The sequence below is a fragment of the Halictus rubicundus genome, chromosome 3 (assembly GCF_050948215.1).
Source record: "Halictus rubicundus isolate RS-2024b chromosome 3, iyHalRubi1_principal, whole genome shotgun sequence".
NCBI classification, from domain to species: Eukaryota; Metazoa; Arthropoda; class Insecta; order Hymenoptera; family Halictidae; genus Halictus; species Halictus rubicundus.
The window spans coordinates 20,435,756-20,459,246 of NC_135151.1; the positions used below are offsets into that span (position 1 = coordinate 20,435,756).

Sequence of the window (23,491 nt, forward strand, 5' to 3'; positions counted from 1 at the left end):
ATTTTTAATAATTGTGCAAAAGGATTCGCAGAAATCATCTTTTATGTAATAATTCTTTTGTATTAAATTTTAATGACGATTAGCTAATTGCATTACCGAGAGTGAGTTGTTGGCTCACGGTTAAAATTGCTGTTAAACGATCTATTGAAACATCTTCCGCCATGGATCACGAATTTCCCAAAATTACGAAATTAATTTCCTAAAATCCTTATGTTCCAAAATTGTTATGCTATACAAGCCTTATATGGTTCAAAGCAATAAATAATATATAGTTTTCTAAAATTACGAAATTTATTTCCTAAAATCCTTATTTTCTAAAATTGTTATGCTGCATAAGCCCTATATGGTTTAAAGCAACAAATAAATAATATATAGTTTTCTAAAATTACAAAATTAATTTCCTAAAATCTTTCTTTTCTAAAACTATTTTGCTACATAAGCCTTATACGGTTTAAAAGCAATAAATGAATAATATATAGTTTTCTAAAATTACGAAATTAATTTCCTAAAATCCTTATGTTCTAAAATTGTTATGCTGCATAAGCCTTATATGGTTTAAAGCAATACATTAATAATATATTTTTCTAAAATTACGAAATTAATTTCCTAAAATCCTTATTTTCGAAAATTGTTATGCTACATAAGCCTTATATGGTTTAAAGCAATAAATTAATAACATATTTTTCTAAAATTACGAAATTAATTTCCTAAAATCCTTATGTTCCAAAATTGTTATGGTGCATACGCCTATATTTCTTAAACCAATAAATGATTAATATATATTTTTCTAAAATTTCGAAATAATCGCTGGTCCATGACGAGTTGACGTATGCGACGTGCAATTCAGTAAAAGTGTAATCGCGTGTACGTGTTAAACACTTCGAATACAGTTTACTATTTTTTTTTTCGAACAGATTGTTTCTCGTACTCGTCGCTAATTTTCTAATGAATGAAATTGAACGAGTTACAGTAGTTACGCGTACCAGCGTAATGGTGACGTAAATTCCGACTGTCTAATTCACGATCCCAACCGTCTAAAACTAAAGCCCCCGAATACGGGTGACTTTCCAGCGCCAGTTACGTTCGCCTTTACGTTCTTCGTTAATTAAACTAGTTAGCAGAGTTGCCGTTATTCGATTGAAACGGCTGTCATACGGAATTTCATCGTAACAATTGTGTAACCATTGAATCTCGGAACTGTGCCAATATCGTTTACATCGATTTTTGGATTGAATTACCCTATCTTTCAATATACATTCCGCATACAAATTTTTTACTGTCCTTGAATGTCAATGTAAATGTCAGTTCATAATTTACTCCTGCACCAATTTACCCGAGAACTGTGTCTTTCTTCCATAACTTCATACAGGGTGTCCCGTTTCAATTTAACCGTGCAATTATTCCCTGAAATATACATTAATCGATACTGTATTGTTTGAGAAATAATTATATGAAAAAGGCGCATTCGGTATAATTCTACAGAAATTGCCTTTTAGAATATAGAATAAATAAAACATAAATATGGGAAGAGTATAATCTTAAGAAAATTGCAAAATTAGTGAAATAAAGGAAATGTTGGCAGTAGCAAACATATGCATGATTATCAAGTGGGAATCATGACAGCGTGTGCATTATGCGTGCACGAAACGAAAGTGGTTCCTTTAACGAAACATTTAAGAGCCTAGTTTTATATTTTTTCTTATTCTCACTAATGGGCTATAGTTGACAGGAAAGACTTGAAACGTCTTGTAATAAATTTATGGCGACTGTAAGGGGCCACTAAAAATGGCCACCGCTATAAATTACTAAACATTTAGTGAATTGCACCATTTTCGTACGTATAACATGACAAAAAAAAACACACACACACAATAGAAATATTCTAGGTCGGAAAAAATGTTTGGAGTTAAAATAGCTTCGAGTGCAAAGGGTTAATTATCACATTACGCGAATCAGTGCATCAGCCAGAACCAAGCAGCCACGAGTTCGAATGGTACAGTTAACACAAAATCTTGATGTTATGTTACGCCGATAGCTATCTTGGAGCCAGGCTCTTGATTCCCACGGGATCCCTTGAACACGAGCAAAACAATGTAATTCACGTATCCTCGCGGCTCTTATCGAAATATATCTGCCGGTCGATTTATTCCGATCAGGAGCGGACGTTCTCCAGAGTGTCGTGTACCGAAACGCAGATTCCCGATTTTGAAGAAAAAGTTCGTCGAATTCCCGCGGCGGCGCGACGCGATAAATCACTCTCGGATTTTCGAAACGCTCGCGTCTCGCATTCTTCATCCGGGCCGCCTACTTCTTGTCATTCGCTTATCAGAGTTATGAATCTCGCGCGGCAAACGCTCGCTTCAAATCGGTCGAACTTTCGTCCTGTAAATTCTGCTCGGCTCGCGACAGCTTCGATTCGCCGCTCCGCTCCGCGCCGGGATCCCGTGAACGTTGTTCTGATTAACAGGCGACGGGACGATTGTTTCGGCGCGCTGCGAAGCCGGAAAAATGGGCAAACATAGGCCCCCGGCTCTTTTAATAAAACAACTGATACGACGATACCGTTGTCCCGCTAGTCAACGGAGCCAAGGACAATAGGAGAATGCTCCAATACGCGGAGCAGATCGCACGAGTATTCCTGGAAGAGAATAAATTGAATTCTACCGCGGCTTACGCGAAAGTCTCTCGTGCCGTTTTCAACGCAACATTCTCCGTCGAGGGACAAATACATTTATTGTTCAATATACAGGTCATAAGGTCGCGTTTCATCATTTTCCACGAGAAGATAGACGTATGTGTACATTTGACAATCGTTAACGCATTCTTATACTTTTTTTATGTACGCAGGCTCACGAATGTGTTCGAACGCCCTTTAAAACTGTATAACTTTTTTTAAATTGGATCAAACGACCTGATATTTTTTGAGCAATTAGAGGAAATGGGTTTCCAAATGGTGGGCAAAAAAGATTTTGAAAAGATTGAAACTGGTAAGAATTACGTGAGAAAATAACAATGGCACTTTTCACAACTTTTTTAGTCGACCCCGTAATGAAAATTGAATATATACGTTCTGTAGATGTATGTTAGTTATACATATGCTGAAAATTTCATCGAAATCGATTAATATACACACGAGCTACAAACAGTTAAATGTGGTGAAGATCATAGTTTTTCTTTTCTGCTCAAAATCCACAGATTCTAGTGCCGTTTTTATCTGGGTCAACTGATTTCGATGAAATCATCAGTATGTGTACAACTAGCATAGATCTACAAAACGCATATTTTAAATTTTCATTGCAGGCTCAAATAAAACTGTTGTAAAAAGTGCCATTTTTATTTTCTCATGCAATTCTTACCACTTGCAATTTTTTCAAAATCTTTTCTGCACGTCACTCAGTAAACGAATTCTTCTAATTGCCCCAAAAAAGTCAGGTCGTTTGGTCGAATTTAAAAAAAGTTATACTGTCTTAAAGGGCGTCGATCAAACAATGTCGCAGCTATTAAAACAGGTGAAATGTGCAAATGAAATATGCAGGTTGGACGAAACAATGGAGATGAGAAGTCGCGAATGATGCATCAAATTTCTTACGACTGCCAGCTGCCATTTCGAAACAAATGAAACGGCACTATTCAACGATTAACCTTTCCAAGATGGTATTTTTTCAAACATTTCCCCTGACCCGACGACACTGCTCGAAATTTTATGAGACCGTGAAAAGGAATGAAAGCTTACAACTATCACGGGAAGACCATAATCGGTGTCGATTTGTAAAATGTCCCCGGGGCGAATCCAAAGTGACCATGGCCTATCTTTAACGCTGTCGAGGGGATATTTTTTTTATCCTCCGCGGAGAAGCTTCGTAGAATACCGGTGGGGGCGATCGACGTTGTTGAAAACTGTTCGAAGAAGTTTTTTCATTCTTGCGAGAGCGATAAATCGATATCTGTTAGGCGACGCCAGTTTTTTCCCACCGACCTTTTTTTCTCGCCCCCACCTCTTCTTTGCCGGCGGCGTTATACCGCGACGATTTTAGAAAAGTTTCTACAACGAAGGGTAAAAACTTTGGTTTTAAGCCGTCCGAGCTTCAAAGTGTCACATCCTGTTTACTCTATCCGCTGCTCAGAAGCCGCAACTATGAAATATGTACAATGGAATCACCGGACGAGTCCGATCCGGAAACTTGCAACTATAAACTTACAATTCGTTGAAACGTACTAGCTCCAGAAAATGGCACTTTCGAAGTACAACTGAACAACCATAAAACTGTTGTTTATGGGCATCAATTAAACTTTATCAATTAAGTTGAGGATACTAACCACGAGATGCGAAGAAAATTATTTAGAAAACCACATCATTCAAAAACTTCATATTGTTTAAACAGGCGACTGTTTAACACTAGGTTTTCGGAGCACAAAGAGTGACCATTGTACATTACTTTATAAAAATAACAGGAATGTATCCATCAAAATTTGTGGGCATTTTTATAACAATATATACCCAAAGAAATCAATTTGTTAAATAATTCCTCATAGATGCATCTTTACAATCTCAATATTCGAAACATTAAAAATATTAGAATTAGTAACTCTAGTGTTGAAAAAGAATTGTAAAGAAACGTACTTGTTCTACGCCCTTCTAGTTTTCGAGATTTGTCAAAAGAGGTATTTCTTGCCCTCAACTTTAAGGGTTGTTCTCACCCCATCAACATGGACGATGACCGATAAATAAAAATATATGTTCAACATTTTCCTAAGAACCATCTCCCGTGGGAGTTTCATCAAAATAGGCTAGCGTGACACGAATCCGTTCCCGTGTCATTTGGAAAGGTCGTTGAAGACTGGCAATAAACGCGAGCAAACATTATTGAAGCGGCGGGCACGTTCAAGTTCTCGAAACATAAATATTATATTTGTCGTGGTAGTTCGACTCGGTCGCTATACCGTCGAATCGCGAATAATATTCGTCCTCTAATATTCATGCAATAAATCATCGTTCTCGCAGACGCAGTGCATCGATCTCTCCTAAAATTAACCGAGGACTTTTGGACCGTAGACGAGGTCGCTATGAAATATTCATCGTGCGATTTTTGGTCAAGCAAAGTGTCAAACCTGGATTCCCCTTCGAGAATCGCTTTCGGACGAATAACTTTCGATTTGTCCGACGCGGGAGTATAAGTTCTCCGAAATGGCAAGTGCGAATGAAAACAGCTCTGAGCTGTTATCACGGCAATATCGTTCCGGCATTGTTCTGTCCCGCGTACTCGATATATAAACAGCGAATGCTATGAACTGTTTTCACTTCGATTTACGACCCGCGAAATCTCGATCGCTCAACAGAATTTCCTATAGTGTTGGACTATCGGCGAAACCACTTTGTGCCCCCCCCCCCCCACCCCCCTCTCAGGTTGACCTAACCCAGTGGTTGGCAGCGTCGAACGCTTTTGTAATTGGAATACGTGTAAAATACCGAATAATTCTACTAAATACATAAATCAGCTGACGAATACCTGTCGAATCTCACGCATTCCCGATGATCTGATAAAAAAAATTTTTCAAACAGAAGTTTGCAAGTAAGTACAAGATAGTAACTTGCAAGTCAAAAATTAGCAGAAAGGTTTTTACGGAATAGCAGAAATAGAGATCGCTTCAAATATTTTTTAGGTTTTTACGTAATAACGAATGTAAAGATCACTTCAAATTTTTTTAGGTTTGTACGTAATAACAAGAATAAAGTTTCAAATTGTTTACAACCCTTTAATAAAATGGCAGTGCCAGTATCTTCCGAGGATCATATTCGTCACTGCATACTTTTTCTTTTAGAGTTTTAAGGGGTTATATACAATCAGGAGGCCCAAAAAAGGGGTTTTTTAAGAATTTTTCCTGAGAAGACTTTTACATTTATTGATGTAAAAATTTGTACACATATTCTGGTAACTTTTAACTGTATTTTAACATTTTTTATTTGTAAAAATAAAATCCTGATCTCCAGGAGCTCCTCTAAAAAAGGCGCCTTGCGGTGACCACGATATCTCTGGACTGTATCATCTAAAATGAAAAAACCAAACGGATTTCGTTAAAGTAATGTATAATCTTGTAATTAATCGAAGGTTTTTGCGGAGAAGCCGCCATATTGTCAAAAAATTTTCTTTTGCTTATTCCTTCGATCAATTACAAGATTATACATTACTTTAACGAAATCCGTTTGGTTTTTTCATTTTTGCTTGACGAACCCCGGATTTCTATAAGAGGGGGATTGAAAATTTGCAGGTAAGATGGCAAACTGTCCTCGATAATGATGGAGATTATACAGGGTGGTTGGTAACTGGTGGTACAAGCGGAAAGGGGGTGATTCTACGCGAAAAAAGAAGTCGAAAATATAGAATAAAATGTTTTCATCCGAAGCTTCGTTTTCGAGAAAATCGGGTTTGAAAATGCAGCAAGTACGCATGCTATTCCATAGGAATTGTCTGCTGCGTCTGATCATCACCTACCAATTCTACTTCCTGCGCATACTAAAGCACGCGAACCCGACGGATCTTTAAATTCGATTTCCTCGAAAACAAAACCTCAAACGAAAAATATTTATTCTATATTTTCGACTTCTTTTTTCGCGTAGAATCACCCCCTTTCCGCTTGTACCACCAGTTACCAACCACCCTGTATAATAAATTAAGAAATGAAAACTTGAATTTACCAGAAAGTTTGTTTTAGATTTCAAAATATATGATATTAGTTATGGGTCCCCCTAATACTCGTGACTAGAATCGAGAAGCGCGCGTTTAATTCGCCGATGGTTTTATGATGCGAGCCGTCGGTCGGATCTATCGCGGTAATTACATCAATGTAACCGGTTTTTGCGTTGAGTCCACTTAAATTAAGGGACCCTCGGAATGCATGGGCCATCGAGCACGGCTTGAACGGATAAACGGGAGAAAGAGACAGGAAATGGGCCAAGGCAGCTCGGAGCAACGGAAATAGAAAGAGAGGGAGACCGGAAAGGTTGAACCCGTAGAACACATCGACAGCGAAATGCATAGTTAGACAGGGCTCGCGCCATAGGATACCGTGAAGCAGAAGATAGTTCGGGGGTTTCGGTGCACGCGGGGATGATCACCCCGGGCGAATTTGCATTGTGGCCGGACGTTTCGTGTTTGAGCTGCACTGCAGCACCGTGCATCTGGTTGGTTGGTCGGTTGGTTGGCTGTACGCTGCACTTTAATTCGAGGAAAACCGTCGGTATACTCGAGTGAGCGCACAGCGACGTTCCCTGCTATCTCCGTGCTCGCGATTAAATTAATGGCGGACGACGATCGGACCGCGATCCGTGAAAAATGTAAAGCGTTCCGAGGACCTTTATTTTTTGTTGACGTTGCATTCGCGGAGATAACGAACGGCGTTCAAACATCGATGAAACTTTCTATAAAAAGGGGAAATCATGATCAACAAAAGAACCGTCAGGATTACTGCTGACGCTTGTCTATGGAAACAGGGTGGTACAATAACTTTGACCCCCTTGATTATTTCCTTTGTTCGTGATAACATGAGAACATGATATATACAAAACTTGCATGGTATAGAGACATATTTGAATGCACTTTTTTTTGTATTGGTGAAAGAGATTTGAAGCTCAAGGAGATTTGAAGGTCGCCTTGATTTCTTTAAATGGAGTGAACCTCCTTTGTACCGGAAATCCAATTCTGTAAATTCTGGAATTGAATAACCTTGAATAACCTAATAACCTAATTTTCCATATGTAGGTACTCACTATGTTCAAGTTGAGTATTGCATGTAGTAGGTATATATTGAAAATGATTTCGATAATATCTCGTTAACTCTTAGATTTAGGGCTGGTTAGTATATTCTTTACGCAAAATTTAGATAGGTTAGGAAAGGCAGGTTATTCTGTTTAAATGAATCAAGGTGACCTTGAAGTCTTTGAAATGCTCTCAGCCAGATAAAAAGTTTTTGCGTTACAATATTTTCCCCTCTATACCATGCAAGTTTTATGTATATCATTTTTCCATATCAAAAATAATTCCGAAACAAGTAGTTTCCCAAACAAGGGAAACATCCTAGGGGGTCAAAGTTATTGGACCATCCTGTACGAGTGTTCTACTTTCGAAATTAACCATGCAGCGAATTCCAAAGCTAGAAAATTACTACCGATCTAAAAAGATGCAATTTTTGTTTAAAATATTTTTCGATATCTCTTACGTTTCTGCATCCGGTTACATAATGTGATTGCACCCCCGAGAATCGCGCTATACAGTCAGCAAAACGTTGGCTTGCGTCGCGAGCGAACTACTTTACTTGCATACAAAGTTTTCAAATTTTTCTCATTTCTGGGTTCGTTAATTTCGTTTCTCTTTTTCAGAAAATGAATATGAAAAAATTAGGGGATCTTCTCTAGTTTGATGCTCCGAATATAAGGTAATTTTTTGAAACATTAAAATTTCTAACTTGGCTCGCTAATTAACGTTTCCAGACTGTTGCCATTTTACAGTACAATTCTTTTAGGTAACAGAAATATATATTTTTTTTATTGGTAATGTTATAAAAGGAATCCAAAATATTCTTTAAATGAACCGGAACGAATTACGAATCACAAAGATTTGAAAGCTCGCAGTAGTAGAGTAAGGGATCCAATTACTGCGGGGGTACCAATTACTGTGGCTATATTAATTATACTTATTTTTAAAGCATAATGAATTTTAAAAAAGAGATATTAAATCTTTTTCATTAAAATCACCCATTCAAGCAGACTGTCATTTCTTGTTGAAATTTTCATTACTTTGCCTTCAAGGTCATCCGAAGGTCATGGTACGCTAGGTCGTTGAATGCGTCTTGATACGGGCTACAATACTGTTACGTCAAAAATACAAAGTGCCAATTTAAAAAATGAAGGTGACCTTGACAATACTAAAAAAAAACAATTTTTTCGAACTTTTTCCAATAGAAAACTGATCAACTTTCGTTTAAACCATTTGTTTGTCAGCTTATCGCAGGTACTTGAAAAATCGTGAAAATTGTTATGTGGGACACCGCGTACATGTTATATATCTCTTTTCTCATATTTATTATGCTTCAAAAATAAGAATACTTAATATAGGCACAGTGATTGGTACCCCCACAGTAGTTGGGTCCCTTGTGTGCACTTGAGCGAAACGAGAACCGAAACGAATTTGCAGGAAGCTTCGATTCCACTTTCCGCGTTTCAGATTACTGATTGACGGTGTCTGAAACGTGACCGACGGAAAAGCGGGAGAAGTTGGTGACCTTTTCCGATTGTCGATGGCGTTGAATCGCGACTTGTGTTGTCGATCGGCGCATTTCGATGAGGCGGGGAGAAGTGATCGAGGATATGAAGATCGTGACGAGCTTGCCAGCAACTTTCGTTTCTCGTTGCGTCGCGACTATCGACCGGCAATCTTATCGCGGCTCGGCCGGTTTGGTATCGCGAAAGAATTATTGAAGCTCGCTCGCGCCTCGGTATGCAAAGGATTGCGATCGAATCCGATCCGGTCCTCTCGTAAATTTCACAGCGGCATGAGGAGGACGCGAGACCGTATCTCCTGATCAGTATTAACAGGTGCGAACTTTCAACGTGCGAAATATCGCCCCGGTGAAATCCTCTCGCTGCGACGCGCGAGTCTTACGATCTACGCAGCAACTTTCGGCGATTTTTCAAAATTCATCGTCGCAATAGACGGATGAATATTTATCGGCCCGGGAACGTCTCCCTCGGAGCTGGGAATATTAATAATATTCTTCCCTCGGGGATTCATTCCTCGTATATTCACTTCGAGGATGAGATCTTATCGAAGGGAAAAGTTCATGACCTTCCAGAATATTGATTCTAGACACATTATGAAAAAAATTGTTTACAGTGACACTGCTATTAATAAATTGACCGTTGAATAGTGAATCAAAAGTTTGCAAGATGGAGAAAGAAGGAGAGACAGATCAATGTGGAGGAAATTGTGAATTTAATCTTTCAAAGTCCAATATACAGGGTGGGGCATTTAATAAGGGCCACCAGAATAACTCGGTTGCTATTAGTACTTGCTTGATTTCTAGGTTGGCCTAAACTCGTGTTAGCAGTCTTTCTGTAAGTGGATGCGTAGAGGACATGTGAAGGTCAACTCCGTTTTTTTTAAAATGGAATGATATATTGTTCTATGTACTATCTGATAGGGTATTTTAAGATGCCTACGTCTCAAGGTTATTCATTGAAGGTCAACTGTGGTGGAAAATATTTACTTTCGGTTGACCTTCGTATATCCTCTACGCGCCCATGTGCAAAAACATTAACATGAGATTATCTCACCTTCGAGACCGAACAAGTTTTGTCTGACACAATGATTTCTATAGCCAATAGAAATTATTCATATTGAAATTATTCAATTAAAATTAATTGGCCCGTTTTAAATGCGTCACCTTGTATACGACTATTTCGTTGCATTACATTTAAGAGTACTTGGTACACATACAAATTAATTACTTGGTAATACACAAATTAATGCCAACGCTGTGAGAGGAGTTTAATTTACTAACTAACTTGAATCTACAAATCTATAAATTTTACGGTTCCATTCACGATCGCGAAGTAAATGAAAATAAAAGGAAATCGGAACGCTAACGAACCGAATATCTACGGCGGGAAAGAGAAAGGTAAACAAACACAAAGATAAACAGGTGTCATTGGCAGATTGTTGACTGATGTAACTTCGTTAGTGGAACAAGTTTTACAGTAAGTTCGTAGAAGTCGAAGATCAGCATAACTTCCAATTAACTAACATTGTTATGAAATAAAACGGCCTTTCTATGATGTTCTTGCACATCTTGTAATGTTAGCAAATTGTGTGAAGCGTATGAATGTACAGAATATATTGACCACATAATACTGTGGAAAAAAGTAATCATGGATTGAAACACTATAAATACATAGAGTTGTATACGAAGATATAAGCGGATTAACGAATTATTCATCAATATCGACGAGATTCGATGGTGGCCGATACCACAGCTATAGTAGAGACATTAGAATTCAACGTTCAAACGAAAACAATAAGACAAAAATTGTGTGAAACTGGATTGAAATGCTCCATCGATTGAGGCAAGCCACACATCAATAAAACAAATATGGAGAAATATTTTGCAGTTGCAAAAAAAAAATATGTAGACATGCCAACATCGTGCAGGAAAAGTTTAATATGGTACGATGAAAGTAAATTTCAGTTCGGCTATTTTAACCAATTTGCATCATTAGCGCGTGTATGCCCGCTATTTTCCTGTGCAAGAGAATGAATCTTAATATCAGTAGTATGTAGCTGTACGTACTGTATATTAAATATCTAGAAATTACTGAAACATGAAATCCTTTTTTGCTTTTTCCACTTAAACACAATAGAAGAAATTGATGATAAGGGTATATGAGGACTGGCGCAATTTTTGCATCGTGTTATATTGTTAATCGCGTATTGGGTGGGAAAAAATTTAAGGGGTGGTTCTCCAAGACAATATAAATCGAAAATGAAGAATAAAAAAATTGCGATTTCGGCTTCATTTTTCAGTTATCATGAATTAAAAATCCGCCTGAAATGCGGCAACCCGACCAACGGGTTCCCGACAACGGGACATACGTCACTGTCGCTCGCCTCTATGGCTGGCCGGGTTGCCGCATTTCAGGCGGATTTTTAATTGCTAATAACTAGCAAATGGAGCCGAAATCACAATTTTTTCACTCTTCATTTTCGTCTTATATTGTCATGAAGAACCACCCCTTAAATTTTCTCCCACCTATAATCGAACACCCTGTATAGACACACCGACGTCAAGCATTACCATATGACATGGTTGAGCTCTTGGAAAATTAATATCTGACGATAAAGTGAATATGTGGACACTCAGTCCATTAAAATTACCAGCAAAATTACCGGAACGTAAAGGCTATAATTTAACTTCTGAAAAATTCATTAAAGCATACCGGGTGTCCCGAGTTTTTCTACAAGTAGAAATCAGAAAATAATGTTATTTGAAGTTCGGCTAGAAATGCTTCAGAAATGCCAAAATCAATTTCATTTGTTCATAACTTTGCAACGAAGCATTTTCTACCAAACTTCAAATAACATTTTTTTCTTATTACTGCTTGCAGAACATGCTCCCGTAGTTTCGCCGGGAAAAACACCCGGGACACCCTGCGTTAAGCGGAAGCAAAGTTATCGATTTTTGATCGGCGTCAAGTCGGAAGAAGCGGAAGGACGCGGACGCGGTGACGCGGGCTGGCGAGTCCCGGGATTAAATCAAATATCTCGAGCAAGCGGTCGTCGCGCGTGGCGAGGACAACACGCAAAGTCTCGGCTGTTCCCGACGGAAAATCCAATCTTGCAATTGAAGAGGAAACTGCGGAAGGAGCGGTCCTGGAAGGGTAAACGGAAGGAGGGGAGGAGACACAGAGAGAGAGAGAGAGAGAGAGAGAGAGAGAGAGAGCGAAAGAGAGAGAGTCGGTCTGAATGGGAAACGAATCGCTCGGAAAAGTTTCAGTCGCGCGCAGATCAGTCCGTCGACGCGAGAAAGTTCCCGTTTATTCGGTATAATCCCTTCGAATGGGTACGAGGACGGAAAGCAGGAGGGTAGCGGGGGGAGGGAGAGGGGGGAGGGAGAAAGCTGGCGAAGAAGGTGAGGGAGCACAGGCCGAGAGAGGAGCAACTCCGATCAAGTTTTTCGAAGGGGTTTCGAGAAGGGTCGGGGCCGCGGGAAGAGGAGGGAGGTCGCGGAAATCGAGAAAAAGTGGAGGTCGAGCATCATCGTACTTTTTCGTCTTCTATTCGCGTGGTTTCCGGAGCGCGCGCGCGCGCGCGTGTCGTGGCCACGATCGAGACAGCCGCGTTACGACGGCCAACAACGCGTGAACTTTCGGGGGAGGAGCGAGCGTAGCTGTTCGGCCGGCACAATGTGACCATTACGCGGCCCGGAAGGAAAGAAGTTAGGAAAGTTTCGGCTGGAAATTCTTCTCGGTCTTGGGCGAAAGCGACGCGTCGTCCTGGCCGCAACAGATAAAACTCGTAAAATTTAATGCGCATTCAATCAGCGCCCGTTTGTGACCGCGCGAACCGCGAACTCTCCGAACGGTGTTTCGTGACGTCCCCTGAAGAGAGGGACCCCCGTCCGAGGCAGATATCTCGCATCGGACATGCGACTGTGCGCCACAATGACGAGAACGGGGGAACTTCTCGATAGAGCGCGAATAATCGAGCCGCGCATGAGAAAGGACACGCATGGCTCGGGTTTTCGAATTGTCGTTCCGAACAATTTCCACTGTTTTCATAAGCTCTTGCACGCCGGTGCACGTCGGGACATTTTTTTTTTCACCGCGTGCAATACCACAACTGATGCGGGGGCTTAGAGAACAGGCTGGGGCATGATAATGTGTGTACGGGGATACTCGAATCGTCCCTTCAGACTCTAATTAACTCGGATATTGACCAGAGCGGCGTATATCAGCGCCACGTGTATGCGCATATGCCTTTTTGCAACCCCCCTCCCCCTACCACCGCCGTCGCCGTCATCCCTCTGTTGTCGTTCTCTCCGTTGGCCCCCCTGTCTCTGTCTCTGTCTACACACGGATCGCGCTCACGGTATACAAACGAGAGGAAAACGGGCAAAAAGTGCCACCAATTTATCAGGCTTCTACGTTTTTCCCGTCGCGCCATTTTTGCGATCCTCTCGACCAAAGAGTCGAAACCGGAGAGAGGGGCTCGGCGGGACGTTAAAACGTCAAAAACTTCGCGATCACGTGCACCGAGACGTGACGCCGGCGAACGTGTATATATATACGGACAAGAGTCCTTTTTGAATGCGTAACGAGGACGCTGCGGAATTGCGTTGCGCGCGGCGGAGACGCGTAGAATGTTTTGTGCTCGTTAAGTCGCGCCTGTTGTCATCCGCCGATAACCGACGGTACGCGAATTAGCCCGACGGCTGTTCCATCGCGACGAGGGCCCGCTGTCGAGAAAACCTTCGATATCGTTAACGAGAGGGTTCCGATCCGAGAGGAGAGGAACAAGAGAGTTTCATTGTATTTCCTTGTCGATTGGTTAGAATTTCCCAGCTTGGTTTCGGTGGGCACCCAACGATCATCGTGGTTCAGTCGAACGATTTTTAAAAATGTCACGAGAGATCCGGAAGTATTAGAGATAGCTAATTGGGCATTTTTGTATGGAACAATTTGTGCTTTCGATTTTTCTCCTGGAACGTACAAATTAAATTAATTACTTCTTCTTTGTGGAATTTACATCCTTCGATTTAACCCTTCGAAATAACATCGTATGAAATTTGATGGCACAGGCGGGTCGACTAGGTTTGTACGATACAGTGAAATCTCGATATAAGTCACTTGCGCGGTTCTGGCGAGTGACATTTAGACGAAATCTGTGGTTGTCGTCAAACGTTGCATTTGAAATACAGAGTGCACGCTGGAAATGTAAAAGTCACTATCCGTGGTAGTATGGGTAGTCCCAGTGACCTTTAAACGCGAGGCTCGCAGTGACTTATATCGGGAATTCGCGTGTGTTTCATTGAAAAGAATCAAGCCTTGCGAGCCTTGTTAATTCTTATACGAAATATGCGATTAACACTAAACCTACCGAGCCTAAAAAATTAATGACTGATGCATGGTGTTTTATAAAAATTATGAGATTGAATTTATTTGGATTTTATTCGATTCGCATTATGATACATGCTCTGCTAAATATATTTATTTAATCATTTCCCACGAAAGCATGTTTATAATTTCAATAATCGTAAAATGAAAAATCTGAAATCCGTCATTTTGACCGGCGGTGGTAGGTTTAGTGTTAAATAGAATTTATGAAAAATAAGCCGATACGTTTGAAGCACATTTTTGTTATAAATATATATAAACACATTTTTATTGACCTAATACGCATTTATCTCCTGCAGGCTATTATTTTCCAAAATGGCTGGGGACGTTTGCGGAAATATGGTCATATGATGCAGGCCACTAATTGGGTAATAGATTTAGGCCTACATCAATGATGTTTTAAGGTCAGGGTACTTCGAGTACATGGACACCCCGGAGAGTAATTAATGTAGAGAATACAGCATAATCACAGGCTAACCCCAAGGGTCATCGCCCGCCTTGAAGTTGGTAGTTGTAATAAAACTTGGAGAACCTGAAGACTATCGAGAAATATTCGACAATACTATTAAAAATATATATTTTCATATAAATATTATGTATTTAGTTAAGCAAGTGTTAACATACCAAACCGCGTTAATATACTAAAAGTAACCGTCCATAGTGAAAGCTTATTGCATATTTTCAACAATTTAGCAAACAAAACTCTTTTCCTAACCTCACATTTTTAAAATCCTTTGTTTCATTTTATGTTTTCTGATTTGTGGGCTCATATCGTTTTATAAAATTAATAAATAGCGTGCCAAAAATTTTGGTTGTATACATCACAAAAAAATAAATTTGTTGATAATTTCTCGCATTTTTACGGTCACAATAATTGTAGATTAAAAAATTCTAATTTATGAAATACACTTTAATATACTTTAAATACACTTTACTGTTTACGACATTAAAAAATTCTAATTTATAAAATGTCTTGATAACTATTACTGTATACTATATGCTGTATATGCTGCATATAGTATATTCTGTATATGCTGCATATAGTATATTCTGTATAAACAGCGTATAGTATATTCTGTATAAACAGCATATAGTATATTCTGCATATATAGTATATAGTACATTCTGTATATACAGCATATAGTACATTCTGTATATACAGCATATAGTATATTCTGTATATTTAGCATATAGTATATTCTGTATATACAGCATATAGTATATTCTGCATATACAGCATATAGTAAACAGTAAAAGTTATCAAGATATTTCATAAATTAGAATTTTTTAGTAACGTAAACAGTAAAAGTTAGTAAAGTTAGTTAAAAGTTAGTAAATTCAGTAAACTTAAAGGTTGTATGGTAGGGTTGAAATATATATTCTAGTAAATCGGCCGAGACTATATAAATTTTTGTCGCGCAGCATCGGCATTCTCCGCCGTAAATTCTCATTTGAAAACGGATCGGCCGTCATTCTTAAAACGCCAGACACGTGCCGCGTTCCGCTCTTATTGAACCGCGCGTACTTATTGCAATTTCACTTACCGCCCCTCGGCGTTGGGAAGATGTTCAAGTTCGAGTCTCGAACCCAGGACGTGACAGCCACGTATTCCTTAACGAACGTCGGTATTTCGCACCTGATCACTCCGGTATTTCCAGCCAGAACGTAGGCGTCTCGCACTATGACCTCGTACTTCTGCCGCACCACTGTAAAGAGAGTTACGATCACTTCGCTGCGAGACAGGGGCGTCGACGTTCGCGTCAGTTTCGCGGGGAGGGTTCCAGGATACAGAAAACCGGTTACATTATCGCGAAACGAAGACATCAAGCTCACGGGGATGACGGAATGATCGAGAAACTCGAACGCTTCGAAGATATTTCCTCGCGTCATAACGCCATCTTCTTGGCGCGAATGTTACCGCCATTTTCACGCGGTTTCGATGCCGAGGATTCCGGCGAAACGCACGCCATCAAATTTTATTTTACTGTACGCCACAAACGAAATTACGTCGATCCTGAAGAAATGTTAGATTTGAAAGCAACGCATTAATATTTTCATTATCCTGAATGTTTACCCCCTTGTCGTATTATTTCCTTTGCACATTGAAACTTCTTGACCGTGAACATTTTCTCAGTAGGACAAAAAAGCCGCATTTATTATACGTCTATTATGTCCAGAAATAAATTCTTTACGATCGCAGGGAAAATCAAAATTTTATTCAAAGAAATAGTTATTGCGGAACTATTTTATAAAAACCAAATCTGCCTTCTAAACTTTTATCTTGTTTTCTGAAGGAAGATATAATTGGAAATATTTGCAAAATGTCCGACAAAATTGGTACGATCTGTAAACAAGATGACTAAGAAATAGTTATTGCGGAACTATTTTACTTTGTGAATCGAAAACCAAATCTGCGTTCTAACTTTTTTAATGTTTTATGGATGATGGTATAATTGAAAATATATTTGAAAATATTTGAAATATGTCCGACAAAATTGGTACGATCTGCAAACAGGCTGCCATCAAGTCTGATAGTTTTCGCCAGGGGCGTATCTTGCTCGGGCTATTTAATTATACCTTGCTTTTAGAGATTCCGTTACAACCTAATAATCCTTAATTGCACTTTTCGGATCTGCGATCTTATGGCTCGTCGTCGGCATCTGATGACGTCGTAAAGTACGATCCGCGGACAAAAAGCAACATTATCGTCACCGGTGCGAGACTATCGTGCGGGGCGCACAAATTCCACACCGACCGCAATATTCTCAATTAATAGTTTCTTTACGGCAATTTTCACCTTTCCACCGGTGAATCGATAACCGTAAAACACCTGGCTCGCAACAACTTACCGGCGCGAGATTTCGTTAGAAAACGCGTCGGCTGGTTCCCGGTAATACAGGGTGATAACTAGTGGTACAACCGAAAAGGGGCATGATTCTACACGAAAAAGTAAGTCGAAATTGTGGAATAAAATTTTTTCGTAGGAGACTTTATTTTCGCGAAAATCACGTATCGTCAGACGCGTCTGATCATAACCGACCGGTTCCACTTAAAATTGCTATACGCACGAACTTGGCGGATTTCCTCGGAAACAAAGCCACATATAAAAAAATTTTATTCTACATTTTCCACTTACTTTTCTCGTGTAGAATCATCCCCTTTTCGGTTGTACAGTCGGGGACAGGAAGATAGGAAACACTGTTCATTTGTTAATTTTTATTCAATAGATAACATAACTTTCTTGTAGGTATATACGTCGCTTTTTAGACTGTCATTTTTATTTGGTTCAATTGGTGAAAAGTAGAATGTTGTTGCTTCGCGTGAATTCGTCTAGGAGAATATAAATTTTCAAGACAGATTCTTCTTTCTGCCATAATTATCAGGTTTTTAACAAATTTACCGGTCACGTTTCTGCTTCGATTAACACTAAACTTGATTTGATTTGATTTACTTGAACTTTCTACGATTTTCATTATAACATGTGCTTCAACGAAGAAGTTAATTCAGTAATTTCCTCTGAAAACGTTTTTACAATTACAATGTCATTTTTGACTAGGTTTAGAAATTTATTTTTATTATGACATATCCAGATAAAATCTGGATTAAGAATCTGATTAAGATCTTTAGAATTCAGAAGGGTTAAGACAGCATCCCTTATAATACATGTTCAATTTCCAGTTTCGGTTTTACTAATTAAATTACACTGATTTCGTGAGATTCTCTGGGCTTGATTCTCGGCACTTAACGTGTTAACTGAAGACGAGTCTTCAGGTACGTGTACGATATGATTGATTTACTAAAATTTTCTTCCGATATCCGAAAACATGAAAAAACGTAGAGGGTCCTATATTTTTGTCCCCGAGTGTACCATCAGCTACCGATCACCCTGTATACTATACTAGACATCTTCTATTATAAGCTCGTTATTCCGTCCGCGAACAACGCCGCTTTTCAGACCGTCTGGTCGTCGTGCTTTCGGTAATTAGTGCCCCCCCCCCCGGCGGCCCCGTTCCTCACCTCCTCAGCTCCTCGGCTCTCCCAGCCGCGTAATCCACCTTTCCCCGCGTAATCCAAAGCCGCGATTCTTTTCGGAGTCGCGCAGAAATTCCCCCGACTCGCTAGCCGTTAAACGCGATAAGTGATTCTTGGCAGGACCTCGGAGAGGAAAGACCGTTATAGCGCTCGCTCAGAGAGACCGAAAGAATCTCGCTGGTGGCCGTTTGTCGCGGTTGCCCGCTAAGAGAAGGCTTGCCGTGCTATTTCCCCGCCTCCCGCTACACGACCGAGATGAAACGGCCGCGGACACGCGAATTCGAATGTACGGGGTGGCTTGCCAATTTTCATCTGCCCCGTAACGCTAACGTTTATCTGCTACGCCGGACGAAAGTGTGCTTCCATGATTAAATCGCGGATCTTTCTGCCTGCTGCTAGAAATCTCGAAGCACTCACTAGGGAAGTTTGTAAACTTTAAAATTACTTTGTTTTACATTTTCTAGTGAATTTTATACTTCGGTGAGAAGTTGGAAAAATTAATTTACACTAATATTATATACTACCACTAACTACCTACTAACTTTTGTTATTAAACTGTTCTCCTCACTATTCACGGGCCGATAATAGTTCCCAATGCTAAAAGTTAAAAACACGTTCTTTTGAAAAAGTATCTTGGAGAAGAGGAGGCTCTATTGTTCATTCCACGTACTGTCAGAATTATGCTAGCTAAACTTTCTGCTCCGTTCGGTTATCATCGGTTTACGTGTTTTACGGCTTCGGGAATTTTCGGTACTGATTAATGTTAAAGAACAGAGAATATGTATGGAGTTTTGTTATAAAGTCAGGAGCAGAGTCTCGGGGACAGTGGAAATGATTCAGAGAGCTCTCAGACGGCATGAATAGTTCGTGCGGTACGAGGTAAGACATTTTGCACCAGCTGAGATACAACAAAATGCCATCGAAGCTTGTTACGTGAATGTTAACGCTCAATTTACTACGAGAAAATAACCGAATTTTAATTTCACAATTGTTGACATTACCAAAACATTTCCGAAATAAATGATTCTATGAAATCCAACGGTCGAGTACACATTTTGATAAATGTCCTGCGAAGTCTACACAAATTCACATTCAAGTGTCCTAGCATTCGCAAGAAGTAGAATTTGTCGGCCTTGATCAGACAAGTCAGACAAAGCAATCAAAAAATGTTGTTCGCTTTTCTTTACTTGTTTTCGAAAATAGAATCAGCTTATGCTCGCTTGTACCACCCGACCCGAGACACCCTGTACATAACTAACGACGTTAACGCGGCAGGAACGAAAGAAATTGAAAATATATCGCGGAGTGCAAAAGGTTAATGGCACAGTTCTAGGGGTGTCCTGAAAAAATTTCAAGATTAATTCTCGTCAAGTACAGCAAAAAGACTAGATGCCACCTTCGAAGTGTGCTTGGGGTCGTTATCTCGCCGAGAGGTAAACGACTTATCTTACTTATCTGACTAATTAACCTGCCAACTGTTATACTCCATTTCAAGAATTTGCGTGCAGAATTATACAAACTTTACGACAGAACTTTTGAACTACCGGTCTCCTGGGATTAAAATTTGGATTTTCGACATTTCCTACCCAAAATCTACAGGATAGCATTAAGAAAAGTTGAAAATTTCTGGTTTCCCAAAGCAAAGTTTAGCCGAGAAATGTTTATGAAATTACAGATTTTTACCATTTCTGCATCGACTGTGTACTTGTGTCAACTGCTTTACTTCATTTCAAGAATTTGTGTGCTGGATTATGCAACCTTTACGACATACCTTTGGACTACCGGTCTCCTGGGATTAAAATTTGGATTTTCGACATTTCCTACCCAAAATCTACAGGATAGCATTAAGAAAAGTTGAAAATTTCTGGTTTCCTGAAGCAAAGTTTAGCCGAGAAATGTTTATGAAATTACAGATTTTTACCATTTCTGCATCGACTGTGTACTTGTGTCAACTGCTTTACTTCATTTCAAGAATTTGTGTACTGGATTATGCAACCTTTACGACATACCTTTGGACTACCGGTCTCCTGGGATTAAAATTTGGATTTTCGACATTTCCTACCCAAAATCTACAGGATAGCATTAAGAAAAGTTGAAAATTTCTGGTTTCCTGAAGCAAAGTTTAGCCGAGAAATGTTTATGAAATTACAGATTTTTACCATTTATGCATCCACTGTGTACTTGTGTCAACTGCTTTACTTCATTTCAAGAACTTGTGTGCTGGATTATGCAACCTTTACGACATAACTTTTGAACTGCCGATGTCCTAGGATTAAAATTTGGATTTTCTGCATTCCCTAGCCAAAATCTACAGGATAGCATTAAAGAAAGTTGAAAAATTCTGGTTTCCCAAAGCAAAGTTTAGCCGAGAATGTGTGAAACTACAGATTTTTACGATTTCTGCACCCGCTATGTATTTATGTCAACTTTACTTCATTTCAAGAATTTGTGTGCTGGATTATGCAAACTTTACGACATAACTTTTGAACTACCGATCTCCTGGGATTAAAATCTGGATTTTCGGCATTTCCTACCCAAAATCTACAGGATAGCATTAAAGAAAGTTGAAAAATTCTGGTTTCCCAAAGCAAAGTTTAGCCGAGAATGTGTGTAATTACATATTTTTACTATTTCTGCACCCGCTAGTGGACAAGTTGACCTCTGCATCAAAAATCCATGAGAAACTGACGTAGTAGCTACTGACCGACGCCAGTATCCCGTGGCGGTGTTACGAAGATGTGGGTGAAAGCACTTGGCAGCGCGCGAGAGCCCGCGAATCTTGATCTTGGCAGTGAGTGCCGCTTGTTAGCCATAAGCGAGCGCGAGTTTAAGGCCATACATCTGCGAGGTAGCGGCGGGACCGAGTGGAGCGGCGATAAATGTAGTTGGCTCGGGCTCTCCTGAGCCGTGATCATTCTTCCGCCGTTTTCCCCCGGAATCGTGGTTTAGAACATCATTCCGCGGAACGGCCGATTACATTTACGACCGGGATATCTGCGGGACGTCGTGTCGTGTCGCGCCGGCTGCACAGCGTCCGATACCGCGAACGCGGGGACCGTTTCTCGGCGTCGCGTCCGATTTTTACGCCGCGAGGAAATGGCAGATCGCGGCGAAGGCGCTAAACTTCCGGTTCCGATGCTCGGGCACGCTAAGTGCGAGGCGAAATTCGCTCTCACCGAGCGTAGACCACGCGCGCGCGTACTCCAGCTGCGCGTCGGCTCTCAATGGCATAATTGCAAGTAACGATACCCCCTGGAAATGGACCCCGGCAATTTTTCGCCGGATTACTGCCGCGTTATAGCACGCAACCGCGGAAACCGGGTTTTGTCTCAACGATTTTGTATATTCGTGCGGCTAAGTCGCGCTCGCGAGATACCGCGAAAAATAAAGCCGCTGTAATTACTGCGGAACGACGGTGCAGGTAAAAACGGACGAGTACGCAGATTTCGCGGGTTTTTTTCTTTTTGCATCCTTTGCGCAATTATCAGCGAACGGCGAGTGTTCGAATATTTTGAAAGAAACGCGCTGAGTGCGCCCGGTGATTACGGCACAATCGAGTAGGTGTAATTGCGCGCACGAAAATTAGTCGAATATTATCGTGGTGTGCACATTGAATGATTAGAAATATGAAATAATTTTCTTAGTGAATACGATTATTTGGCGATTTAATCTGCAAGCTTGCTGGGAGTAATATTTCAGTTTTTTGAATATAGTGTTCTATCGTTTTCTTTGATTAACAATTTCTTAAGAGATTTATTTACATATTTATGTCGAAAATAGTCTGGTTCACCACTTTGTGCAAGGGTTGGGTTTTGCGATAAAGCGTTGTTTGGTTTACGATAACTGTGTTAACATTTCCATGTTTAGAGATAATTGCAAGTTGTGTCATAGTAGGTTCGTAATAATTAATTTTACCCTCGGGAAGTTGTAAAATATGCATTGTCACAACACGTAATTCAAATTTTCATCTCCAAAACTGTATTGTACATTATTGAAAACCCCCCTGTGACCAAAACAAATGGTTAGAGTGTAGTTGTTCGATCTATTGTAATTTATTGTGACAGTAAATTTACATCCCATTTTTTAAATATTTATCACGTTTGGTGCAGACAAGTTATTAGTATTTCAAATTATGTAAATTTATTTCTTTTTTTTTTTTGTTCTACTTTGAAACAGTTACGATAAAAACATGTCGGCTATGTAAATTGCCTACGTAAATATTACGAAATTAATAACATTCGGCACAGCAATTTCACTGTAATAACTATTTAATACTGCCATAGTACAATCATCGTAGAACCATCGAAGGGAATTCTGTTCCAGTGGTAAAAATTTTTCTGTCATATTTCCCAAGTTCTATTTAAACGAAAAGTTTCAGCTTGAAGAAACTTTTCTTTATCTGTTCTCATTCGAACTTACAACGTGAGAACGTTCGTTAAAAAAGTCCGACAATCTATGGTTTAAATAGAACCCATTAAAAACTTCTGCAACTCTTCCAATCACCGATTTAAACAAATAGTAATCAAATGGAGCCATCCGATGAATAATTAACACGAAGGAGAACTTCCGAGTCCAAGAAGAAGATGACATCCTTTGTGTCACTTTTGTCGCATTTTAAACCAAAATCGATTCCAATTTACCTGACCCATGAAACGGTCTTCTGTTTCACCCCACAGTTCAAGCTCATAAAATTATGATTTTAAATGTTTCAATTATGACTTAATTTAATTGATTTATGCTGATTTAATTTAAAATCATGACGTGATTAATTATAATTTTAATTTAAAATCGTAACAT

General features: G+C 39.7%; 1 protein-coding gene across 1 annotated transcript in view; it reads right to left on the reverse strand.

The window, feature by feature from the left end:
• The window catches only part of LOC143352924 (cell adhesion molecule Dscam2), a 332,337-nt gene that overhangs the window by 148,423 nt on the left and 160,423 nt on the right, over positions 1 to 23,491 (reverse strand). The window contains exon 4 of the mRNA XM_076785960.1: positions 16,207 to 16,368. Within this exon, the coding sequence (XP_076642075.1) occupies positions 16,207 to 16,368 (162 nt within the window). The remainder of the gene's footprint in view (positions 1 to 16,206; positions 16,369 to 23,491) is intronic.